The 23,058-nt window shown below is 39.1% G+C and overlaps 3 protein-coding genes across 4 annotated transcripts; 2 read left to right on the forward strand and 1 right to left on the reverse strand.

Moving 5' to 3' along the window:
- The first annotated feature begins 24 nt into the window (after window positions 1–24).
- On the forward strand, window positions 25–13,527 carry polb (polymerase (DNA directed), beta). The gene is made up of 14 exons (XM_061928318.1): window positions 25–226; window positions 426–483; window positions 2,608–2,674; window positions 4,808–4,882; window positions 9,685–9,743; window positions 11,655–11,704; window positions 11,789–11,840; window positions 11,920–11,974; window positions 12,041–12,113; window positions 12,195–12,268; window positions 12,338–12,424; window positions 12,536–12,603; window positions 12,698–12,837; window positions 13,114–13,527. The coding sequence occupies exons 1-14, from the start codon at window positions 166–168 to the stop codon at window positions 13,206–13,208; spliced, it is 1,014 nt and encodes a 337-aa protein (XP_061784302.1). The 5' UTR covers window positions 25–165; the 3' UTR covers window positions 13,209–13,527.
- A 1,286-nt stretch (window positions 13,528–14,813) lies between these two features.
- Window positions 14,814–16,635, forward strand: dynll1 (dynein, light chain, LC8-type 1). 2 transcript variants are annotated; one of them, XM_061928940.2, is made up of 3 exons: window positions 14,814–14,978; window positions 15,501–15,639; window positions 16,263–16,635. In XM_061928940.2, the coding sequence occupies exons 2-3, from the start codon at window positions 15,508–15,510 to the stop codon at window positions 16,398–16,400; spliced, it is 270 nt and encodes an 89-aa protein (XP_061784924.1). In that variant the 5' UTR covers window positions 14,814–14,978; window positions 15,501–15,507; the 3' UTR covers window positions 16,401–16,635. The 2 variants fall into 2 exon arrangements, with proteins under 2 accessions (XP_061784924.1, XP_061784925.1); XM_061928941.1 differs by having other exon boundaries at window positions 14,832–14,982.
- A 972-nt stretch (window positions 16,636–17,607) lies between these two features.
- On the reverse strand, window positions 17,608–23,058 carry rpl6 (ribosomal protein L6). Its single transcript, XM_061928939.1, has 7 exons — window positions 22,925–23,058; window positions 22,282–22,428; window positions 22,108–22,206; window positions 21,862–22,005; window positions 18,116–18,164; window positions 17,863–18,047; window positions 17,608–17,789 (listed from the first exon to the last, which is right to left on the reverse strand). Exons 2-7 carry the CDS (start codon window positions 22,426–22,428, stop codon window positions 17,637–17,639), a joined length of 777 nt encoding a protein of 258 aa, XP_061784923.1. The 5' UTR covers window positions 22,925–23,058; the 3' UTR covers window positions 17,608–17,636.

Genomic DNA, 23,058 nt, shown 5'->3' on the forward strand with positions numbered 1-23,058 from the left:
AAATGACGTAACCCCGCCCCTCCTTCGTGTCTCGTTGCCTATTTCAGTCATTGTTCATGTGCTAGCCAAAAGGCTAGTTCACAATAAAACACGTTTAAGTTATACCGCCATCAAGTCTCACCGAAATTTTTTACTGAACTGTTCGGAGGATTTGACGGCTGAACCATGAGCAAGAGAAAAGCCCCGCAAGAGTCACTAAACGAAGGAATAACAGACTTTCTTGTGGGTATGTGCACCAAAGCTAACCGATGAGCAATGCTAATGTTTTATTAGCTTAAATGACATTTGTGTTTTTTGAAGACAAAAATATAGATGTATTTTTTAAACATAGGTTGTCTCTTTACCCATAACTTCATTACCCATAACTTCATAATTACTGTGTATAGTAAAACAATTTGAATTGAAAATTTATTTTCTGTTTCTAGAGCTGGCTAACTACGAAAAGAACGTCAACAGGGCAATTCACAAGTACAATGCTTACAGGTACTGTGCTAATAATAAAACCAGACTGTTAACATACCAACAGCACGGTGAAAGAGGGGTTAGTGCATGTGCCTCACAATACGAAGGTCCTGGGTTCGATTCCCGTGCTCGAGGTCTTTCTGTGTGGAGTTTGCATGTTCTCCCCGTGACTGCGTGGGTTCCCTCAGGATACTCCGGCTTCCTCCCACTTCCAAAGACATGCACCAGGGGATAGGTTGATTGGCAACAGTAAATTGGCCCTAATGTGTGAATGTGAGTGGTAATGTTTTGTTTGTCTAACTGTTGGCCTTGCTGGTAGACAGCTGCGTTGACCCTGGATCTCAGGAAACAGAGTGGACCGACACCAGCAGATGACATGGCACCCCAAACCATCACTGATGGTGGAAACTTTACACTAGACTTCAGGCAACGTGGATCCTGTGCCTCTCCTGTCTTCCTCCAGACTCTGTGACCTCGATTTCCAAAGGAAATGCAAAATTTGCATGGTTGGGTGATGGTTTGGGGTGCCATGTCATCTGCTGGTGTCGGTCCACTCTGTTTCCTGAGATCCAGGGTCAACGCAGCCGTCTACCAGCAAGTTTTAGAGCACTTCATGCTTCCTGCTGCTGACCTGCTCTATGGAGATGGAAATTTCAAGTTCCAACAGGACCTGGCGCCTGCACACAGCGCAAAATCTACCCATGCCTGGTTTACGGACCATGGTATTTCTGTTCTAAATTGGCCCACCAACTCCCCTGACCTTAGCCCCATAGAAAATCTGTGGGGTATTGTGAAAAGGAAGATGCAGAATGCCAGACCCAAAAACGCAGAAGAGTTGAAGGCCACTATCAGAGCAACCTGGGCTCTCATAACACCTGAGCAGTGCCAGAAACTCATCGACTCCATGCCACGCCGCATTAACGCAGTAATTGAGGCAAAAGGAGCTCCAACAAAGTATTGAGTATTGCACATGCTCATATTTTTCATTTTCATACTTTTCAGTTGGCCAACATTTCTAAAAATCCCTTTTTTGTATTAGCCTTAAGTAATATTCTAATTTTGTGACACACGGAATTTTGGATTTTCATTTGTTGCCACTTCAAATCATCAAAATTAAATGAAATAAACATTTGAATGCATCAGTCTGTGTGCAATGAATAAATATAATGTACAAGTTACACCTTTTGAATGCAATTACTGAAATAAATCAAGTTTTTCAAAATATTCTAATTTACTGGCTTTTACCTGTATATGTGCGGCTCTAACACACACTTAAGTGAATGCAAGGCATACTTGATCAACAGCCATACAGGTCACACTGAGGGTGGCCGTCTAAACAACTTTAACACTGTTACAAATATGCGCCACACTGTGAACCCACACCAAACAAGAATGACAAACACATTTCGGGAGAACATCTGCACCTTGACACAACATAAACACAACAGAACAAATACCCAGAACCCCTTGCAGCACTAACTCTTCTGGGACGCTACAATATACACCCCCGCTACCACCAAACCCCTCCTCCATCTCCCGAATTCGGAGGTCTCAAGGTTGGCAAGTATGCTCCGTTATCCACAGGTTTATCTATAACCCGTAAAGTAGGCAGGCACGGAGCTATTTCTCAGCGTGTGTTTATTCTAGCCGGCACGTTAATACACTGACACACAACATCCGGATTCCCATCATGCATTGCTTCAAAACTACGACAAGTAGTAATGTCCAAAAACATAACAGACGAAGCAGAAGAACGAAGAAGAGACATGGCGATGACGAGTAAGAAGAAGAAGAAGTATGCTTGCAAGTTCCAAAATGATGGGAAAAAATTATTTCAGTTCATCCAGGACAGCTCGAAGGGGAAGGGGTATGCTGCCTGCAAATTTTATAGATCAGACTTCTCCATTGAACACGGTGACCGAACGGATATACTCATTCATGAATGGATTATTTATATATGCCCCCCGCGACCCCAAAGGGAATAAGCGGTAGAAAATGGATGGGATGGATGGATGGATATATAACAAATACTTGAAAATATATACCCCCCCCCCCTTAACTTAACTTGACAAATAGTTTCATGAGATTGTAATTCACTGTACTAGTTTTATTTTTTATCTAACCAAGTTTCCTATTTCAATGTAGGAAAGCAGCCTCAACAATTGCCAAGTATCCTAATAAGATCAGAAATGGTGAAGAAGCCAAGAAGCTGGTACGTACTTTGTGACTATGGTCATAGTGAAAGACAGAATTATATACACTGTATGTGTAGTAATAATTGATAGTTTTGTCATATGTCATATTACAGATGACCAGTATGGTTATGGTGAAATAGATAATTGTATATGTAGTAATAGGGCTGGGCAATACAGCCGAAAACTGTTCAGTGCAGTTTGTTTGTTTTTCGAACATGCATACGATACAATGTAATGCATCACACAACTCCAGTTGTTTCATTACAGCACGTCCGAAAAGGAGTAGGAAGAAGCAGAGCTTATTTAATCCTACCCCTTTTTATACCATAACAATGTTATCCAATTTCCTTGTTCTCTGTAACAGAACATTGAACAAATAAATAATATACAAAACAAACAAATACATAAATAATCTTTGTCTCAATAAAAAAAAAAGGGTTCAAGATGTTCATCATTATTCTTGTTCTGTGTACTTTGTGAACACTTGTAGTTTGAACAGTCTCTTGAACTGAATCATATTGGTGCTTTGTTTGATTTCTTTGCTTAAGCCAGTCCATAATTTAATTCCACATACTGATATACTAAAGGTTTTAAGTGTTGTACGAACACATAAATGTTTTAAATTAGATGTTCCTCTAAGGTTATATTTCTCCTCCTTTGTTGAGAAGAATTGTTGTACATTCTTGGGTAGCAGGTTATAGTTTGCTTTATACATCATTTTAGCTGTTTGCAAATGCTCCAAATCGTTGAATTTCAATAATTGTTATTTAATAAATAAAGGGTTTCTTTATATCTGTATCACGACAAAAGTTTTTTATATTTGTTGATATCGATTATTTTGTATGACCTATGGAAAATATGGACCAGGAAAAAATGTATCTTAAATAGTATTTTGAATGTAACCTTCCTCTGATTATAATCCCCTCAGATATTAAAGCAGTAAGGAAATCAAATGTCAACACAAAGGAAAACACTCGATATGTAAACAAAATTCTAAAATCACAAACACTTAACAATAACCTCTTTAAATTGATGTCCATCCTGTCATTTTAATGTGTAATTTGAATGTAATTTAATGTGTAACTTTGCTGCCTCTTGGCCAGTACTCCCTTGAAAAAGAGATTTTTAAAATCAATTGGATTTGTTCCTGGTTAAATAAAGGTTGAATCAAAATTAAGGTGTAAAAATAAGGAATATGTAAGAAATTCTTAAAGTGTAACAAAATACTGCAAAGGGTCAAATTATAAACATTAAGAAACCTGACTAGAACAATTTTTTGTAGGTTTACTTCCAGGAAGTTACGTGGTCTGTGTAACATTTAAATTGGTCTGTAATTCTTATTTAAGTATGGAAACAAATGTATGTTACTGTGTAATTATTATTTAAATATTATCGAGAGGGACAAGCAGTAGAAAATGGATGGATGAATGGAGCAAAGTAGCACATTTGTTATATTTTATTTATACATTCCTGAACTTTAGTCCCTATGTCTTGTTTCCGTACATTTGAAAAGGTAACTGACGATGGTTGAAAAGAAAAGATGAGCACGGCAAAGGACTATGATCCTTTTGGAAAAAGTAAAAAAAAATGCCATACTAATTTTCGTATTTTATCAACATTTTTTTCATTCTCTGCAGCACTTATTTTCACTTTCTATATTCACTCCATGCAGAGAATCAACAGTAAGACAGCAAGATGGCGCAACCTAACGATAGTTGATACTGTTATGCGTTTGGCTGTTTAGTCTGTCCCTGCCATTGCTCACTGATCATTTTGTTTTTTGTTCAGTTACCAAACCCCGAGGGCCTTTGTTCATGCAACCAACCATGCTTCATTCTTTTTGACTTCTTCCGACCCCCAAAAATATATGCTTTATCAAACACATTTTTTATTAATATCGATTACATGTCTACCACAATATATATTGATATTGTTTTATCGCTATTTTGATCATTGAAAAAAGAGGCACCACTGTAAACACTTCATGTAGGAATGGAGTTTTGTCTTTGTAAAGATGATGCAAGTAGTCCTCATTTTTTGAATAGCAATTGAAAATGTTGAATGACTTTGTCAAGCCATGGATGCACTCACCACTTCACAACAAAACATCTCATATATTTTGATATTGCTGTTTTTCCACATCTCAATAGGATGGAGTGGGTGCTAAAATAGCTGAAAAGATTGACGAGTTCCTACAGACGGGAACACTACGGAAATTGGAAAAGGTGAGTATTTTTCAATAACATGTATTTTTACGACTGATCTTGTAACTCAAAACACTATGTCAAATCAATGTTGTCCAAATAAATTTTAAATCAATTTAATCTGTGCTTGGCCCCACAGAACACCACAGTTTTAAAGGGGAACTACACTTTTGGGGAATTTTCACAATCATTATGAAAGACATGACGACGGATGAGTTTTTTAGTTTTTTTTTGCATGCTAAATATTAAATAAATGCGATCAAAAGTCCGCTTGCATTGGATCCTATGGGAGCCACTCTATTCTGCTAATAAAGCCCTTAAAAAACATCCAAACACCTCCATTGAGGTTTTATATACATGTTGTAAGTATATATGTAATGTTGTAACGGGCACATTTATAATAACATTTACTATTTACGTATTTTGATAATATTAAGCACACGTTTCAGAAACGCATCACAACGTTTGCTTTTTTTGTTCTTCATCTTTGACTATTCCTCACTGAAGACTTCATGAGAGCCAACAAATATAATAAACATCACTTACTGTGCAAGGTCTGCTGTCAATAGGATGGCGACTGCTAGGATGCTCATATATTCCCATTTAGATAAAGAATTACCTTAATCCTCGCGAAAGAACGGGGTAAGGGTGCGGGGGGACCAAGCTTCTCTTCCTGTCGTTCTCGCCATCTCCAGGTCCGAAAGTGTTGTCAAACTGTACCAATATGTCGGAATACGGTCTCAGACTTCTTCTGTCCAGGTGAGATGCATGATTTATGATCTACAATAAACTTCCAGGGAGCAAGGAAGCGAGGAAGCACCTCGCCAGTCGATCATGTCAAAATTGTACACAGGATTGTAATTATAGCGCTGCTATAAATAGTTTGTCCACGTTAGCGCTTATAGTAACTATCACTAATATTTGGTGAATATTAAAATCACGAAATGATTATTGTTGTAGTTTTTTAAATGGTTATTATTTGGATTTTATGGCCGAAATAGAGGAGCTCCCATTTCATAATGATTGTGAATGATAGGCAAAATTTTTAAAAAAAATGCAGTACACCTTTAACATGTAACATCCATCCATCCATTTTCTACCACTTGTCCCTTTCGGGGTCGCGGGGGGTGCTGGAGCCTATCTCAGCTGCATTCGGGCGGAAGGCGGGGTACACCCCGGACAAGTCGCTACCTCATCGCAGGGCCAACACAGATAGACAGACAACATTCACACTCACACACTAGGGCCAATTTAGTGTTGCCAATCAACCTATCGCCAGGTGCATTTCTTTGGAGGTGGGAGGAAGCCGGAGTACCCGGAGGGAACCCACGCAGTCACGGGGGAAACATGCAAACTCCACACAGAAAGATCCCAAAAATTTAAAATTGAACTCAAGACCTTCGTATTGTGAGGCACATGCACCCCTCTGCCACCGTGTTGCCCTAACATGTACCATGACTAGGAAAATTTACTTTTAGATTAAAATATTGTTTGATAAACCATATACCGTATTTTTCGGACTATAAGTCGCAGTTTTTTTTCATAGTCTGGCCGGGGGTGCGACTTATACTCAGGAGCGACTTATGTGTGAAATTATTAACACATTACCGTAAAATATCAAATAATATTATTTAGCTCATTCACGTAAGAGACTAGACGTATAAGATTTCATCGGATTTAGCGATTGGGAGTGACAGATTGTTTGGTAAACGTATAGCACAGGGGTAGGGAATATGGCTCTCAAGTCAGATGTGGCTCTTTTGATGACTGCATCTGGCTCTCAGATAAATCTTAGCTGACATTGCTTAACATGATAAGTAATGAATAATTCCGCTGGTAATCACAGTGTTCAAAATAACGTTCAAAATATAAAACCGCACCTGTTCAAGAAGTCGCATAAATGGTAAAAAGTATTTAATTTATTATTGGTTAGCTTCAGAATAACAATGTTATTAAAAATAATAAGAGACTATATACTCTAAAAATGTTAGTCTTACTTAAAAATGCACGCCTTCAGTTGTATTCGGTGTTAAAAAATATTATATGGCTTTCACGGAAATACATTTTAAAATATTTGGCTTTCATGGCTCTCTCAGCCCAAAAGGTTCCCGACCCCTGGTATAGCATGTTCTATATGTTATAGTCATTTGAATGACTCTTACCATATGTTACGTTAACATACCAGGCACGTTCTCAGTTGGTTATTTATGCCTCATATAACGTACACTTAATCAGCCTGTTGTTCACTATTCTTTATTTATTTTAAATTGCCTTTCAAATGTCTATTCTTGGTGTTGGCTTTTATCAAATACATTTCCCCAAAAAATGCGACTTATACTCCAGTGCGACTTATATATGTTTTTTCCTTCTTTATTATGCATTTTCGGCCGGTGCGACTTATACTCCAGAGCGACTTATACTCCGAAAAATGCGGTAATAGAAAGTTCAACAAACAACTACAGTAGTTTTATGAATTAATGTAATTATGTTAAGGCGATGTTGCTGGTTCGCGTCGCATAACAATAGGAATTGTCAATTGTTGTTTATGTTGCACACGGACATCTTTCAGTGATGGACCGGAGATCAGAGTTGGCAGCAACTGATATGTATGTCTGTGCGTAAGACTCAGTGAGCAAAGGTAATGGTCGATGGTCCGGTTTGTGGAGTCAGGAGACGGAACAAACTGCAACACGCCGGACACACCATCAGCAGCTTTTACATATTTTCATGATTACGGTAAATGTCCGCCGTTTTTTTCCTCTGATTCGGTAGGTGTTGTCCACTTCTTCTCAGTGCTCTCCTACGCATTAACTTTCTCAGTTCCGGTGGTTGGGGGATACAATTATGTCAAACTCTGGCTGTGGACAATCACCACTTCAACCTGTAGCGTGGAGGCTCAAAACTAAAATTATGCTTGAAACTTAAAGGATGACAAAAAGCAGAGAGACGGATCGCATTTCAAAAAACTTGGAAGTTGGGGTGCTCGTAAGTTGAAGTACCACTGCATTGTATAATAGCAGTTCTGGGCAAATTATGGCTCGTTAAGATTTTCATATCGGCCCGCTGGACGTTACCACATAATTATTTTTAAACCTTTAACATCAAAATTATTATGATGTGTTTTTAAATTACCGCAAGTCTTTAACTATAGAAAGTATTTCAATGGTTGGAATCTGCGCTTTTGAGTGATATGAGGTATTACAGTAATCTACTTCACAGCAGCTCAGACAAGGCACCAAGCATTGTGAGCTGGGTTTGTTTCCACTTAGTGTTTCCAGTGCAGCCAGCGTGAAACGCAGCTGTGAGGGACAGATGCGGAAGCAGATTTTTACAACAGATTTCTGCAGAAAGGTGATATTGTATCAGATTGTATGTGTTTTTTTACCCTTTGGTTTCATATGTGTGATAAGTAAAAGAGGAGTGTTGTTAATATCAGTATTTTATCGTTCATATTTAATATTTTAAATCCCACACTTTATTTTCATGTGTCTCATTGAGTAAAAACATTTAAAATTCCATTCTGTTTTTTGAGGTGGTTTGTCATAACGTTTGTAGCATTTAATCAGACATTGAGTTTTTGTTTTGGTGTTCCTGAAACAAGGGACCAAATCACACATACTGTACAGCAGATTTTTACAGCTATGTGCGTGCGTGTAAACATGTGTATGTGTGTATATGTGTGTGTGTATATATGTATGTATATGTGTAAATATGTATATTTGTGTGCATGTGTGTATATATACATGTTTATAAATGTGTGTGTGTGTGTGTGTATATATATATATATATATAATTAGGGGTGTGCATCTCTGCCTTAAATGTCGATCCGATATGAATCTAGATATACAAGTTACGATACGATTTGCTAACAATACATTTTAAAACATTACGATTAGATGCGATACAATTCGATGCAGATGGAATCTTCGCATTGTTAAAAAAAAAATGTATGTATCAGGTCAGAACAATGTCATTGTGTTAATTTTTTAAATAGACACAGACAAAACACTTTTGGAAAAGCTGCCAGGTTTTTAGTGTAGAAATTCAAATACTTTTTCAAAGTGCCATTCTGCTGTTTCATTCTACTGTGCAGCTAGGTCCTTATCTTTAGCACAAAGAACAGTGAAGAATATGCTGTGATTACCTCGCAAAGTTGGGGCTAAGTTGGGGCTGGAAGTCTTTCAAATCAGTTTCCTTGTCTTGCCAGTTGGTATCTCTGCTAGCATTAGCATCCCTAGCTCCTTCATCACCTGCTTAAGTGTTTCCATGCCGTCACAACAAGTGGGTGCTTTGATTAGTCGTGTTACCGCTACTTTATCGCTGCTTTCCAAACTTCACAAATGGCCATATTTTTATCCAATTGACCATTTTTTTTAAAATATCCAAATGTTTACCACACTTTAGATTTAAGATTCAGGGGTGCATTGTTTGTAAACTCTTTTGGTGCTGTCTGCAATGTTACTCTGTTGTTGTCAGTCGCAAATGAGAACGTTACTCTTGTATTACGTCATCACAGAAGTCTCGCAAAATTAGAGCGGCAATATTTTGTAGCACAGCTCCAACCAACAAATGTATGATTGTCCAACTGGACATCGACTGATCCATACTAGATATAGATCGATCCAGAGGCTCGCCAAACGGTGTACTCATATCTCTTAAGTCTAAATTGGTTTTCAATTTGTACCAATTAATTTTTACATTCCTAATATATATCTGTATTTTACACACCAGCCCCAAGACACATTGTTTTCTCTCAATGTGGCCCCCAAGTCAAAACAATTGCCCAGGCCTTTATTATAGAGACACCTTTTATTTATTTTCAGATTCGAAATGATGACACCAGCTCTTCCATCAATTTTCTCACAAGAGTGACCGGAATCGGGTAAGAAGCTTTGATGTAACAGATAAAAATGACCTATTTTTTAGTTCATGTAACAAAATTCAGCAATGTCAAAATAATTTTCCTTCTTTAAACTTAGACTTTCCTCAATAAGTACCCCACTGTAATAGATATCATGCTCCAATTAATCTCAATGTGTAACTTCCATTTAATCGCCTCACCTCATAAATAGACCCCTCCTTTTTCCTTTCAGTAAAAAAAAAAAAATCAAACATGAGGCAACATCTGATACCCTCAAGTGCGCGCTATTTTTACCCCAACATATTTTAACATAGACTTGCAAATGGGGGAAAAAGGTCTACTAAGATTGTTAAGTTACAGAAAAATGTTGTGTAACAGATTTAGCCTTGACAGAGGGATGTAGGCCATGATGCAACATACAAATGTAAACACACTTGCTCATTCTACTGAATAGAAAAGTGTCTCTAAACTTTTGACTCGGACTGTTCGTATGATCGTTAAATTGTGGTAAAAATAATTGAAAACATTTGTACAAACAAAAGCAACCCTTACATCATAAATAGAAACCTGGTACTCTCCGCAGCTGAGTGAATAAAGGCCATTACTGTATATGAGTATTATTCGCAGGGACGGCGTGGCGCAGTGGAAGAATGGCCGTGCGCGACCCGAGGGTCCCTGGTTCAATCCCCACCTAGTACCAACCTCGTCATGTCCGTTGTGTCCTGAGCAAGACACTTCACCCTTGCTCCTGATGGGTGCTGGTTAGCGCCTTGCATGGCAGCTCCCTCCATCAGTGTGTGAATGTGTGTGTGAATGGGTAAATGTGGAAGTAGTGTCAAAGCGCTTTGAGTACCTTGAAGGTAGAAAAGCGCTATACAAGTACAACCCATTTATTATTTTGTTCAGGAGAGAACACACAATACAAATACAAATAACAGAAGAAATGAACGCATTAAAAAGATGGTTAGAAAAAAACAGACTATCATTGAATCTCAGTAAAACTTAAATAATGCTATTCGGTAACAGCAGACGAGAAAGTCACACACAACTACAAATAGACGGAGTAGATATTGAAAGAGTAAAGGAAAACATTTTTTTTTAATGTAATAATAGATGATCCAATAAACTGGAAAGCTCATGTAAAAAATATACAACAAAGTAGCAAGAAATAATTATATAATTAATAAAGCAGAATATGTTCTGGACCAAAAGTCACTCCATATTCTCGACAGCTCGCTAGTGTTACCATATCTGAGTTATTGTGCAGAAATATGGGGAAACAACTACAAAAGTACACTTCATTCACTAATCGTGTTACAAAAAAGGTCAATTTGGATAATACACAATGCTAGATATATAGAACATATAAATCCTTCATTTATTGAACCAATAATATTGAAATGCAATGAATTGGTGAATTTGCCAACAGCTACAATTATGTACAGAGAAAACGATAACCTGTTACCCAACAATGTACAACAAATCTCAAGGGAAGAAGAGAAATATAACTTTAGAGAACAATTTTACCTAAAACGTTTGTATTTACACACAACACTAAAGTGTTTACAACGTACAAAGAAGAATACTGGTAAATGTTTGAACTTTGGTTAAAAAAAAAAAAAGGAGACATCATTTATCTCATCAAAAGTGACTCACCTTGTTCTGAGGGAAACTGTTGTATTAACACTCCACCGATTGAAATGTGTACATACAGAGCACAGGGAGTGAACATATGTGTAAGTAATTGATATGAAGTGGAAAAGATATAGGATTAAATAAGCACCGCTTCTTCCTACTCCTTTTTGGACACGTTGTAATGAACATTTTAAATTGTGATGCATCACTTTGAAACTATATATGTTCAAATAAATCAAATCTGATTGAGCAAATACAGCAGATGTAACAATATGCCTCTTCTCTGTCTGCACTTAGCCCAGCAGCTGCCAGGAAGTTTTTTGAAGAAGGCGTAAAGAGTCTTGAAGGTAATTTTGCAAAACACGACAATGTATCTCTCAGTCCAAGATCCACACAAATAATGTTTGTTTCTTTCGTTGTTCTATTTTTAGATTTGAAGAAGATTGAACACAAGCTTAACCATCACCAGAAGATTGGACTCCAGTGGGTTTGTTGTCAAGTGGTACAATGTCTCATAGTTCCTGAACTCTTTTCACACACTACTCAAATCTACCTCATTCAGATATTTTGAAGACTTTGAGAAAAGGATTCCGCGAGCTGAAATGGAAAAGATGGAGGTGATGAAGGTTTCTTATAATTGTCACTAACAGGTTGTGTAAAACGTTTATGTTGTCCTTGTTTAGACACTTATTCTTGGAGAGTTGGGGAAGATTGATACAGTCTACATAGGGACAATATGTGGAAGTTACAGGAGAGGTAAACACAAGTTTCACTATACAATGACATTGCTGTTACCGGTACTTCATTAATAATGAGACCCTGACTCCAAATGTTCAGGCGCTGCCTCCAGTGGTGATATTGATATCTTGCTGACCCACCCTGACTTCACCTCTCAGACTGAGAAGAAGCAAGTTAGTATTTATATACAATATGTTGCCATTGAATTGAATGTAACCTGTATGTGTAAACCTGTTTTCCAGCCTAAGCTTCTCCATGCTGTGGTAGAACATTTGGAGTCTATTGGTTTTGTGACCGACACGCTTTCCAAAGGGGACACCAAGTTCATGGTGAGGGCCCCTATGTACACGCTGCATTTTGGGAATACTGATGCAGTTAGAGTCAACATACATGCACACATAAAGCATGTGACAACAATCTACTGATTTGTGTGTTTCTAGGGTGTCTGCCAGCTGCAGCAAGGAGATGAAGATGAGGAAGAATACCTTCACAGGCGCATTGATATCAGGTGCCATGTTTTATATATTTCTGTATTTTAATTTTTTATTTTTTCAAACCAAACGTGTTTTATGGTAACACGTCACTCCGCCCGCTACCTGTAGGTTAATCCCAAAGGACCAGTACTACTGTGGTGTTTTGTATTTCACTGGGAGTGATATCTTCAATAAAAACATGAGAACCCATGCTTTGGAGAAGGGCTTCACACTCAACGAGTACACCTTAAGACCACTTGGGGTCACTGGTGAGTATCATGTCAAAAATAATCAACAAAGGCCACTTTCTAGGCTCCAAACCATTTTTTTATTTTATTTTAAAAAGACTTGGATAACATTTGGACTGGAGGTCAGATCACTTTCATACCTTAATCAAACTTAATCCGAGGGAAGGGAAGGGTTTAAACAGCTCTGAAGTAGCATTTGAATTGTGCCCCAAAATGACCCCTTCAATGGGCTTCTGTAATCTCCATCATCTGTTTGCTGTTGAATTATCCTCATTGGTCTTTGTTGCTTTGTTGTAGGTATGGCAGGGGAGCCTCTTTTGGTGGATAGTGAAAAAGACATCTTTGATTACATCCAATACAAATACAAGGAGCCGAAGGATCGAAGTGAATAAAGACAAAGAACGCTTTTAAGTCTTGAAACACATTTGCAACCGTGTGACTGTTATGGCCTGCATGAGCGAAGTGTACTTGAGGGCATTTTTGGTTTATAGGTATTGTACAGTATTTTTGTTATCTATCAGGTTTTTTCATCAAAAGTCTTGGTGTGCACTTCCAAGGATGTTTTAAAATTGTATTTTAACAGGATTGCCAAGACACTACTACAACCTGTAACTCACCAGTCTTGCCCTTGTCTGGCTTAGTAGTAATAATTCATTTTAAACTGGAAATCATTGAGAATATTGAATACATTGGAGATGAGTTACAAAGGAATGTGTATCCAAGTTATTTGTGTTTATTATATATATATATATCTATATACATATATACATACACATTAATATATATGTATATGTGTGTGTATATATGTACACACATACATATATATATATATCCATCCATTTTCTACCGCTTATTCCCTTCGGGGTCGCGGGGGGCGCTGGAGCCTATCTCAGCTACAATCGAGCGTAGGGCGGGGTACACCCTGGACAAGTCGCCACCTCATCGCAGGGCCAACACAGATAGACAGACAACATTCACACTCACATTCACACACTAGGGCCAATTTAGTGTTGCCAATCAACTTATACCCAGGTGCATGTCTTTGGAGGTGGGAGGAAGCCGGAGTACCCGGAGGGAACCCACGCAGTCACGGGGAGAACATGCAAACTCCACACAGAAAGATCCCGAGCCTGGGATTGAACCCCAGACTACTCAGCACCTTCGTATTGTGATGCAGACGCACTAACCCCTCTTCCACCGTGCTGCCCATATATATATATATTATAAAATAATATATATTGTTTATATTATTATAACATAATATATACAATATATATTGTTTATATTTGTGTCCTTGCCCTGATGTGGGATCTGAACCGAGGATGTCGTTGTGGCTTGTGCAGCCCTTTGAGACACTTGTGATTTAGGGCTATATAAATAAACATTGATTGAGTGTGTACAATGGGAAATAAGGCAGTTCTTTGACACAGATTTGTGAATGAGACGTATTTGTTTAGTCAGAATATTTCACTGTAAAGACAATGTAACAAGTGTTTATTTAGTTTATCATTAATGAAATTGGTTCTGAATGGCATGATTCTGCAAAAATAGAATGTATTTGAATTCAGGAACTCCTGAATGACAAATAAAGACTTTCTGGGCGGGAAAAAATTACATTGCCTCATGATTGTATACAAGGAACGGAAGTGGGGACATAAGAAACTGAATATAATTCTAAAGCATATTTCATTCAAGGGTTGAAAAGATCAGACATCAAAGACGATTTATTAAGGTTTACAGTGCTTAAAAAGATAAATGACGTTGGTTCAGAAAAGTTTAATCATGAAACGGTATTTATCCCACCTAATTATATTTCTATAAACCCAAAAATGCAAATTTTTAAAGTAAAAGCTTAATTTTTCAACCCCTGTAAAACAGTTGAATCAGTCACTTTCTTAGTGCTCGCTGTTTCCATGGCAACGACAGTCTCGCAAAGCATCATGGTCCGACATAAAATGCGGGCGGAAACACCGGTGAGATTGTCCCTGGTCGGCCAATCACATCTCCCGGTACGCTGACATCAGCCAATAAGGCACGGCGTGGCGTCCGTGCACTAAGGCTACACACCCACATTGACTCTCGTGTTCGCCACTTTCGGGATTCTGCAGGCAGAAGGTCTCCTCGGTGTCAAGATATCCAAACACCACCAAAACAAGCAACAAGTAGGTTCGTTTGGGAACTTTGAATGCAATATAAAAAATGTTTACGAATTATTAAAAAAAAAAAGAAAAATGCGATACCTCTGCGTTTTTTGAAATGGTAACCACAATAGCTCGATGTTATGGCCTGTCAATGTTAGCATGTACTGTACTAACTTCACATATGTCCGTGTGTTAATAGTGTAAATGTGACATTTTCAAGCAAGCAATTTGATACAGTAGCATTATGTACGTAATTGACTACGTAGCGTCAACAAGGTCAGCTGCGTCAAGTATTTTCTTTGTGGTTTTTTTTTTTTTGTGCGAAAATCTTTAATGACTCGTATCCATAGAAACAAGTAAGCGCGCGCGCATCCACTCAGCCTTGCCACTGATGGAAGTTGTTATGCAACACAAGTCCACACATCCCCATGCCAGTCAATTATATAACCACAAACTTCATTGGTGACAAAAGTAAATGCATTAATTTAGTGATCAAAGCTGTTAGTCACTAGTCTTGTCCATTTTTTTTTATTTGTCTCCCAGGTCCACCATGTCTGACAGGAAGGCGGTGATCAAGAACGCTGACATGTCTGAGGACATGCAGCAGGATGCGGTGGAGTGTGCCACACAGGCCCTGGAGAAGTACAACATCGAGAAAGACATCGCCGCCTATATCAAGAAGGTGAGAAGTAGAAAGATGCTCTTATTGCATGTTCACACTCCCAACTGTTTGACCATAGTCCTTGCAAAATGTGATTTAAAAAGGCCTTTTTGTTGTCAAAATGAGACTTTCAACTTGACTCACTTGAAAGGAGTGTATGCAGACTGATTTAATGGATACAAATATGTAGCTAAAAATAAAGCGGCTTTGTTCCCAAGCTACTTTTTTTTTGAAGATACGCAGTAGCCTTTATGTAGACATGTATGGGGATTGTGTATAAATTGACCCTACACCCGCGTGTGAAGTACCACGTAAAGAATGATGGCGCTTCTCACACATCCAGTAGCAGAGGCGCCGATCCCGTGGGTGCTTCGGGGCCCGAGCACCCACGTGGGATCAATGGCAACTTTCAATCTTTAAAATATTTTTGGGGAAAAATCAATATTGTAGGAGTTAATTTTGTGGCGAGATTGGTCTGTTTTTACAAAATAATAAAGCCACAAATCATATGGGATATTAACTCCGATGAGTGTCTATTTTTTTTAATACATGCACACCGAGCACCCACTGGCAGAAATGTAGATCGGCGCCTATGTCCAGTATAATCAGGAGTTGGAATTAACAAGTTATTTTCCTCCTTCTAGGAGTTTGACAAGAAATACAACCCAACTTGGCATTGTATCGTTGGAAGGAACTTTGGCAGCTATGTGACTCATGAGACCAAACACTTCATCTACTTCTACTTGGGCCAGGTGGCCATTCTGCTCTTCAAGTCTGGATGAAGCACACACGAAACACGCATTGTTACTACTACTACTACTACTACATGTTACTGACTGTTTTGACAAAGGCACTCATCATTCCAAGGCAAGAGGCTGCTGCCTTTTTTCGTGCTTTCTACTTTTGTTCAGGACGATTAAAATAATGTGGCCATCTAAAACAGATCAAACACCCTGTATTTATTTTTGTCTGTTATATTGAAATGTCTTTTTTAATTAAAACATGGCTATAAAGCTTTTTGGATCCTATAATTATTCATTACTATACTGCAGTTCTCAAATAGTGGACACGTACGCAGTTCTATGTCAGGGCCGTGTGATCTCGGGTAGCTTTTTTTTTTTTAAACTACTGGTATGAGGAAGCGCACATATGGCTCGTAGACTGTGAGATGAGGAAAAGTGTTAAGGATACAATAGGCTCATTTCCACTAAGAATTAAGGAATTTTAGGTTCCCGTAGAAGAGTGTGGTTTGGTGTTTCCACCGCATTTCACAGTTCATGGTAGTTTATACAAATCAGGCTGATGTATGGAGGAGTGGCTTACTATATATTTCTATACTGATACCATGTAAATAAATTAGGTCACATTTTACTAAAAAGTAATAGAAATACTAAGCAATAATACACCAAATGATGTATGAAAAAGTGTACCAAATTCTTCATAAATTTGTCCGTCAAAGTCGTCCTGTCTGTAAATGAATTCATGAGGGTTAGGTGATTCCTTGTCCATTTCAGATGTAAATGTCGGGGTTTCTCACACCGACAAATCAAACCCATCGGCTTTAGCGTTGGCTTGCTGAGACTGATAACTATTACATGTAAAAGGAGTTAACATTTGATATTTACAGTCATTCCACTCGTCTGCCTCTTTTCCCCACGTTTTAAGAGTCCATCCATTTCTCATAGCTTCACGTGTCGAAATGCTTTGTAAAAATAAAACTATAGTTTTAAGACTACAGCTGAGTAAAACAACTCAACTACCACTGATTAGCGTTCTTCAGCACACATTTCCTGCATTTCGAAAGTGCCAAGTTGGTGGAAACAAGGGCCAACTTTATTTACCCAGGTCAGTTCCTGAAAAATTTCCTGTGGTGGAAATGGGCCTAATGTTATGTAGAGGTGTACTTACTATTTTATAGACAAATTGCCTCTAGTTGGGGAGAAAGGGGTGCAACAATATATATTCTAGTAAGGGACAAGCAGTAGAAAATAGGTGTGTAAGATTGACTTTATTGACATTTAGAAAACCAGTTTGTGTGGAAAGACCCCATTAGTCAAGGAGAAGGAGCCATGCAGGTATCCTTTCAGCTGAGGAACCTTCTTGATAAGAGGCAGGAGCTGTGAGTCTACAGCCTTCTGGTCCTCCTTCCTCTGCTCCGTCACCAGGTATTTCTACACAAAAAATATATAATGTTGAAGCTGCTATTTCACAAGGCACCAGAAACATTTCAGCATGTTTATTTACCTCCTTTTCTGTGTCAAAGATCTCGCCTTCCTGGTGGCGGGGCTTTCTCAGTCTCTTCTTCTTGAAGTAGACATCTTTGAGAGTCTTGGGGAGCTTCATGCTAGAGATGTCAATTTTGGTGGTGGTGGCAATGACAAACTTCTGGTGAGCTCTGCGCAGGGGGACTCTATTCAAAGTATGAGGGCCTACAAGAAAGATAGTCTTAGCATCTGAATGTATAATGAATAATGCAGTTATATTTTTGAGCACTAACCAGTGACAAGTAGGAGACCGCTTGCAAGCTGCTTCAGGAAGACTACACGCTAGAAAAAGCACAAATAGGATTATAGGACACATCCAAATGGCAAAGTACATTTGGAAAAACTTGCATTCTCCAATCACTTCTTTGTAGCAGAAAATAAATCTTGCTCAAATTTTACAGACATGTGCTTGTCAGTCTCGTGTGTACCAAATGTAATTCTGATTTTATTTAAACACTGAAGGGTTAAGGGTTTCCCCTTGATGTACTTGTGGTGGTGCACCACAGCAACATTAGCAGCCATATTTAAAAATACCGTATTTTCCGCACTATAAGGCGCACCTAAAAACCACACATTTTCTCAAAAGCTGACAGTGCACCTTATAATCCGGTGCGCCTTATATATGGGTTAATATTAATATTAATTTTCATAAAGTTTCGGTCTCGCAACTACGGTAAACAGCCGCCATCTTTTTTCCCCGTAGAAGAAGCGCGCGGTGCATGCTGGGATATGTGACGTTTCATTTCCATTTGTGTGTTTATGTAAAGACCCCAAAATGGCTCCTATTAAGTGTGTTGTCTGTCTAATTATAAATAATGCAGACGAGGCGTGTTAACTGAGTTCTCAACGTTTACTCACAGCGTGCTCATAACCACATTCTAACTCCCAGCATACAACAACGCTTCTCAGGGCTACCGCGCATACTCGTCACTATCGTTGCATGCTGGGTAGTGTAGTTGTTATATTTGCTAGCTCATAACATCACATTAAGAGACACGCTTACGCGCTTAATTCAATACTCGCCGTCATTCCGGGTGGATTGACAAAAGACCTCCAGCCGCTACATATTGGTGTCAACAGGGCATTCGAAGCTAGACTGCTAACTGCGTGGGAACAGTGGATGACAGAAGGCGAACACACCTTCACTAAGACAGGGAGACAGCGCCAGACGACGCCAACATCACCTTCACTAAGACAGGGAGACAGCGCCAGACGACGCCAACATCTGCCAGTGGATCGTAAATGCCTGGGCAGATATTTCGGTCACAACTGTGGTCTGAGCTTTCCGGAAGGCAGGATTCACAGAACTGCTGGACAACAGCGACACTGACTCCGATTACTTCGACGAGACGGAGCCGGCCATTTTGGATCCCACATTCGCCCAACTTTTCAATTCGGACACGAAGGAGAAGAATTCGAGGGATTTATGAATGAAAAATAACTTCAGAAAGTAAGCGTTATGTTTATTTTGTGTGTTGTGACATTAACGTTCGAGCAACATTATGTTGCTATTGCTCTGCACTATTTTGAATTTTACTATGTTTGTGATTGCACATTTGCGTACATTTTGGGAGTGAACAGAGTTGTTAGAACGCTGGTTTTTAATATATTATTAAAGTTTGACTGACCTATCTGACTGTTTTTTTGACATTCCTTTAGCGCAGTTAGATGCGGCTTACAGCACGGGGCGGCTTATAGGTGGACAAAGTTTTTAAATATGCCGTTCATTGAAGGCGCGGCTTATAACCCAGGGCGCCTTATGGTGCGGAAAATACGGTAGTTGTTTTAACATGGAAAAAAGTAATGTCTTGTAGTTATTTAGTATTTAGCTTTTATTGCCAATTGTATGCCAACAGGCCCAATTCCACAAGTATTTCCTCCGTGCACACAAGTCTGTGTGTTTCACTCGACATAACACTTCTTCATTCTCCTTAGATACGGTGCATTGAGACCATGGGAAAAATTATCATAAACTAACATACACATTAACACCAGCAGGTAGTAACAGTATGAATGTAATATATATATATATATATATAGTTTATTTTCACACTATTGACTAGTGACGCATCAAAAACATGGCCGTCGAAAAGACGTAATTTGATCACCGAAACAGTGCTGCTGAAACCGGATGTTGTGATGTCGCACGGGGTTGTCTGGATTGGAGGCACCAATGTCTGCGATGTGGACGTACTTAAATGTATCCGGAATATACCCGCGGAAAGCCATCTTCAAAATTTAAGATGACATTAGCGGCTTTTAATGAGACAAAAGCTTTGAGCAGCGCGAAGCAAGCGTGATGTCAGGCTTGTGCAGCTCGCTCTTCGTCGTGAACAGAGCGACAGAAGTAATCAATAAACACGAAAATATGCTAGATTTGTTGCCAGTCGTTTGTAATAAAGAAAGTGTCACTAAAAGGATTAGAGAAACCTATTGAAGAAAAATATATGTTAATAGATGCATGTTTACATTTGCCTTTTTATAGAAAATATATGCGACCCGAAAGGGACAAGCAGTAGAAATTGGATAGATATGCATCATGGCAAATAATAGAATAGAGTTTTTTGTCATTATTACAATGAACAGGTTCAAAGAACAACGAAATTGGAGCAGATCCCCTAAGGTGCATACACAGTAATTTAGTAATATAAATAGTAAAAAAGAAGATATATATATATATATACACATATATCCACACACATATCCATACATATGCATATATATATATACATACATATACACATAACATTGCACATTATAGTCCGAAAAAAAACAGACATGACGGACACATTGTGCTCACTCAGGCCTGTTTAATGCTACTATATAATATAATTAGGGCTGCAACAACTAATCGATTAAAATAGTTGGCAATTAATTTAGTCATTGATTCGTTGGATCTATGCTATGCGCAGAGGCAATTTTTTATATTTTTTAATAAACCTTTATTTATAAACTGCAACATGTACAAACAGCTGAGAAACAATCAAAGTAAGTATGGTGCCAGTATGCTGGTTTTTTTTCAATAAAATACTGGAAAGGATAGAAATGTAGTTTGTCTCTTCTATCCAATTATTAATCGGCAGATTAATCGACTATCAAATTCATCGTTAGTTGCAGCCCTAAATATAATAAATAGGATGACTTCATATTGACCACACCTCCAATCTAGATAATACTCTGCAGTAGCTAAGTTGTGCTGGAAAAGACAAACTTTAGAATAAAAGACAATTAGAGATGCTACCTCAGTAGAAACATTTAAGTCCCATCTCAAAACTCATTTGTATACTCTAGCCTTTGAATAGCCCCCCTTTTTTTAGACCAGTTGATCTGCCGTTTCTTTTCTTTTCTCCTCTGCTCCCCCCTATCCCTTGTGGAGGGGAAGACACACAGATCCGGTGGCCATGGATGGGGTGCTGGCTGTCCGGGGTCGGGACCCGGGGTGGACCGCTCGCCTGTATATTGGTTGGGAACATCTCTGCGCTGCTGACCCGTCTCCGCTCGGGATGGTTTCCTGCTGACCCCACTGTGGACTGGACTCTTACTGTTATGCTGGATCCACTATGGACTGGACTCTCACAATATTATGTTAGACCCACTCGACATCCATTGCATTCGGTCTCCCTAGAGGGGGGGGGGTTACCCACATATGCGGTCCTCTCCAAGGTTTCTCATAGTCATTCACATCGACGTCCCACTGGGGTGAGTTTTTCCTTGCCCTTATGTGGGCTATACCGAGGATGTCGTTGTAGCTTGTGCAGCCCTTTGAGACACTTGTGATTTAGGGCTATATAAATAAACATTGATTGATTGATAATCATCAAAGCACTAATATACCTAAGTGAGTCGTGGCCATTTGCACCACAAAGTATTACATTTCATAACCGTACACTTTCACAAATGCGCCTAAATTCTGATTTTATGACAGTCCTGTGTGTGTAATTATGCATTTGCACCAAGGAGCATCTTTAAAGAATCCTACCTTTCCACGGTGGCGTCCTGTGAGCAAGATGAGGACAGTTCCGGGGGTGATGGAGGAGCGAAGTCTCCTCTTGTGCTGGCTGAAGGGCTTTTTGCCATGACTCTTCAACTTGCGAGGGACGTCTTCGGTGGGGTAGTAGCGGGGCTACGACAGACAACCACACGTCTATACAAACTCTTCTGGGTGGCATGTGACTACAGATTGTCTTGCATGTTTGCATTACCACACATGGACTGAGATTATTACCATTTTACGCAGCTTGACAACGCGGCTGCCTCCGTTTTTGTCACCACCGACGGTCTTCACAACTGTGGCTTGGGGCCTGGTCTTGATCTTCTTCTCGACCTGCAGGACATGCCAGAGTGTAGTCCTCAGTCATCCAGCACAGATGGGTTTAATATTTATTTGCCGCGTCCTCACCTTGGTCTCAGTTGTCTTGTACTTCCTCTTGTACATAGCACGGCGGGCATACATCGCCGAGCGGGAGTAACGACCGATTCCCCGGGCCAGGACCGGGTTACGGCTCCCGTGCTTCTTCTTGACTGCCTTTTTGTCTCCTTCTGCCATCTGTCAGGAGGAACACATGCGTGTCGTGAATCAATTCAAATCCATACATCGTTACGTGTACAAAACGCGAGAGCCATGCTAGCTAGAATTGAGTGACGAGCTAACTTGGTCTCTCCACACGAAAGATAGCAAGTGGCTAGAAAGCGGTTAGCATATTTAACTGGGAAAAAAAGTCAAAGATAACAGCAAGGTGTTCAACACGCGAAGGCAAGTAAACAAATATTTGTACGACTAACCCTCAAATAATACTTCACTTGCTACACGTGTCTAGAACTCATTGCGCTAATGCTACAGCTAGCTGGCGGCCTCAAGCTGCCGATACATCAATCTATTTATTGCCATCATCGGGACGTATCAGCGAGTAATACCCGCATCTGATATATAATCCAAGCATATGGATTAGTTATGCCACATTTTAAGAATGTAAAGGGTCTTCAATTACACCGATTACGTTAGATTTTATTCTCACAGAAACGCAGAGGCAGGCAAGCCTTACCTTTGCTATGAAAAAGAACGACTTCCGGGAAGTGACGCATTTACAGACGCAGCGTGATGACGTAGCGTCTGCGTTGTAGTCTCTAAAACATGAGTTTTTTGGGGATTTACACTGTATGAAAAAACATTTGAAAA

The sequence above is a fragment of the Nerophis lumbriciformis genome, linkage group LG33 (assembly GCF_033978685.3).
Source record: "Nerophis lumbriciformis linkage group LG33, RoL_Nlum_v2.1, whole genome shotgun sequence".
Lineage (NCBI taxonomy): Eukaryota > Metazoa > Chordata > Actinopteri > Syngnathiformes > Syngnathidae > Nerophis > Nerophis lumbriciformis.

Coding starts and splice junctions, on each gene's coding strand:
- polb (XM_061928318.1), top strand. CDS start 166: ATGAGCAAGAGAAAAGCCCCGCAAGAGTCACTAAACGAAGGAATAACA. Junction 11,975..12,040: donor CTGAAATGGAAAAGATGGAG/GTGATGAAGGTT, acceptor GTCCTTGTTTAG/ACACTTATTCTTGGAGAGTT. Junction 12,838..13,113: donor AAGACCACTTGGGGTCACTG/GTGAGTATCATG, acceptor GCTTTGTTGTAG/GTATGGCAGGGGAGCCTCTT.
- dynll1 (XM_061928940.2), top strand. CDS start 15,508: ATGTCTGACAGGAAGGCGGTGATCAAGAACGCTGACATGTCTGAGGAC. Junction 15,640..16,262: donor TCGCCGCCTATATCAAGAAG/GTGAGAAGTAGA, acceptor TCCTCCTTCTAG/GAGTTTGACAAGAAATACAA.
- rpl6 (XM_061928939.1), bottom strand. CDS start 22,428: ATGGCAGAAGGAGACAAAAAGGCAGTCAAGAAGAAGCACGGGAGCCGT. Junction 22,006..22,107: donor TTGTCAAGCTGCGTAAAATG/GTAATAATCTCA, acceptor TGTCTGTCGTAG/CCCCGCTACTACCCCACCGA. Junction 17,790..17,862: donor TCTTTGACACAGAAAAGGAG/GTAAATAAACAT, acceptor TTTTTTGTGTAG/AAATACCTGGTGACGGAGCA.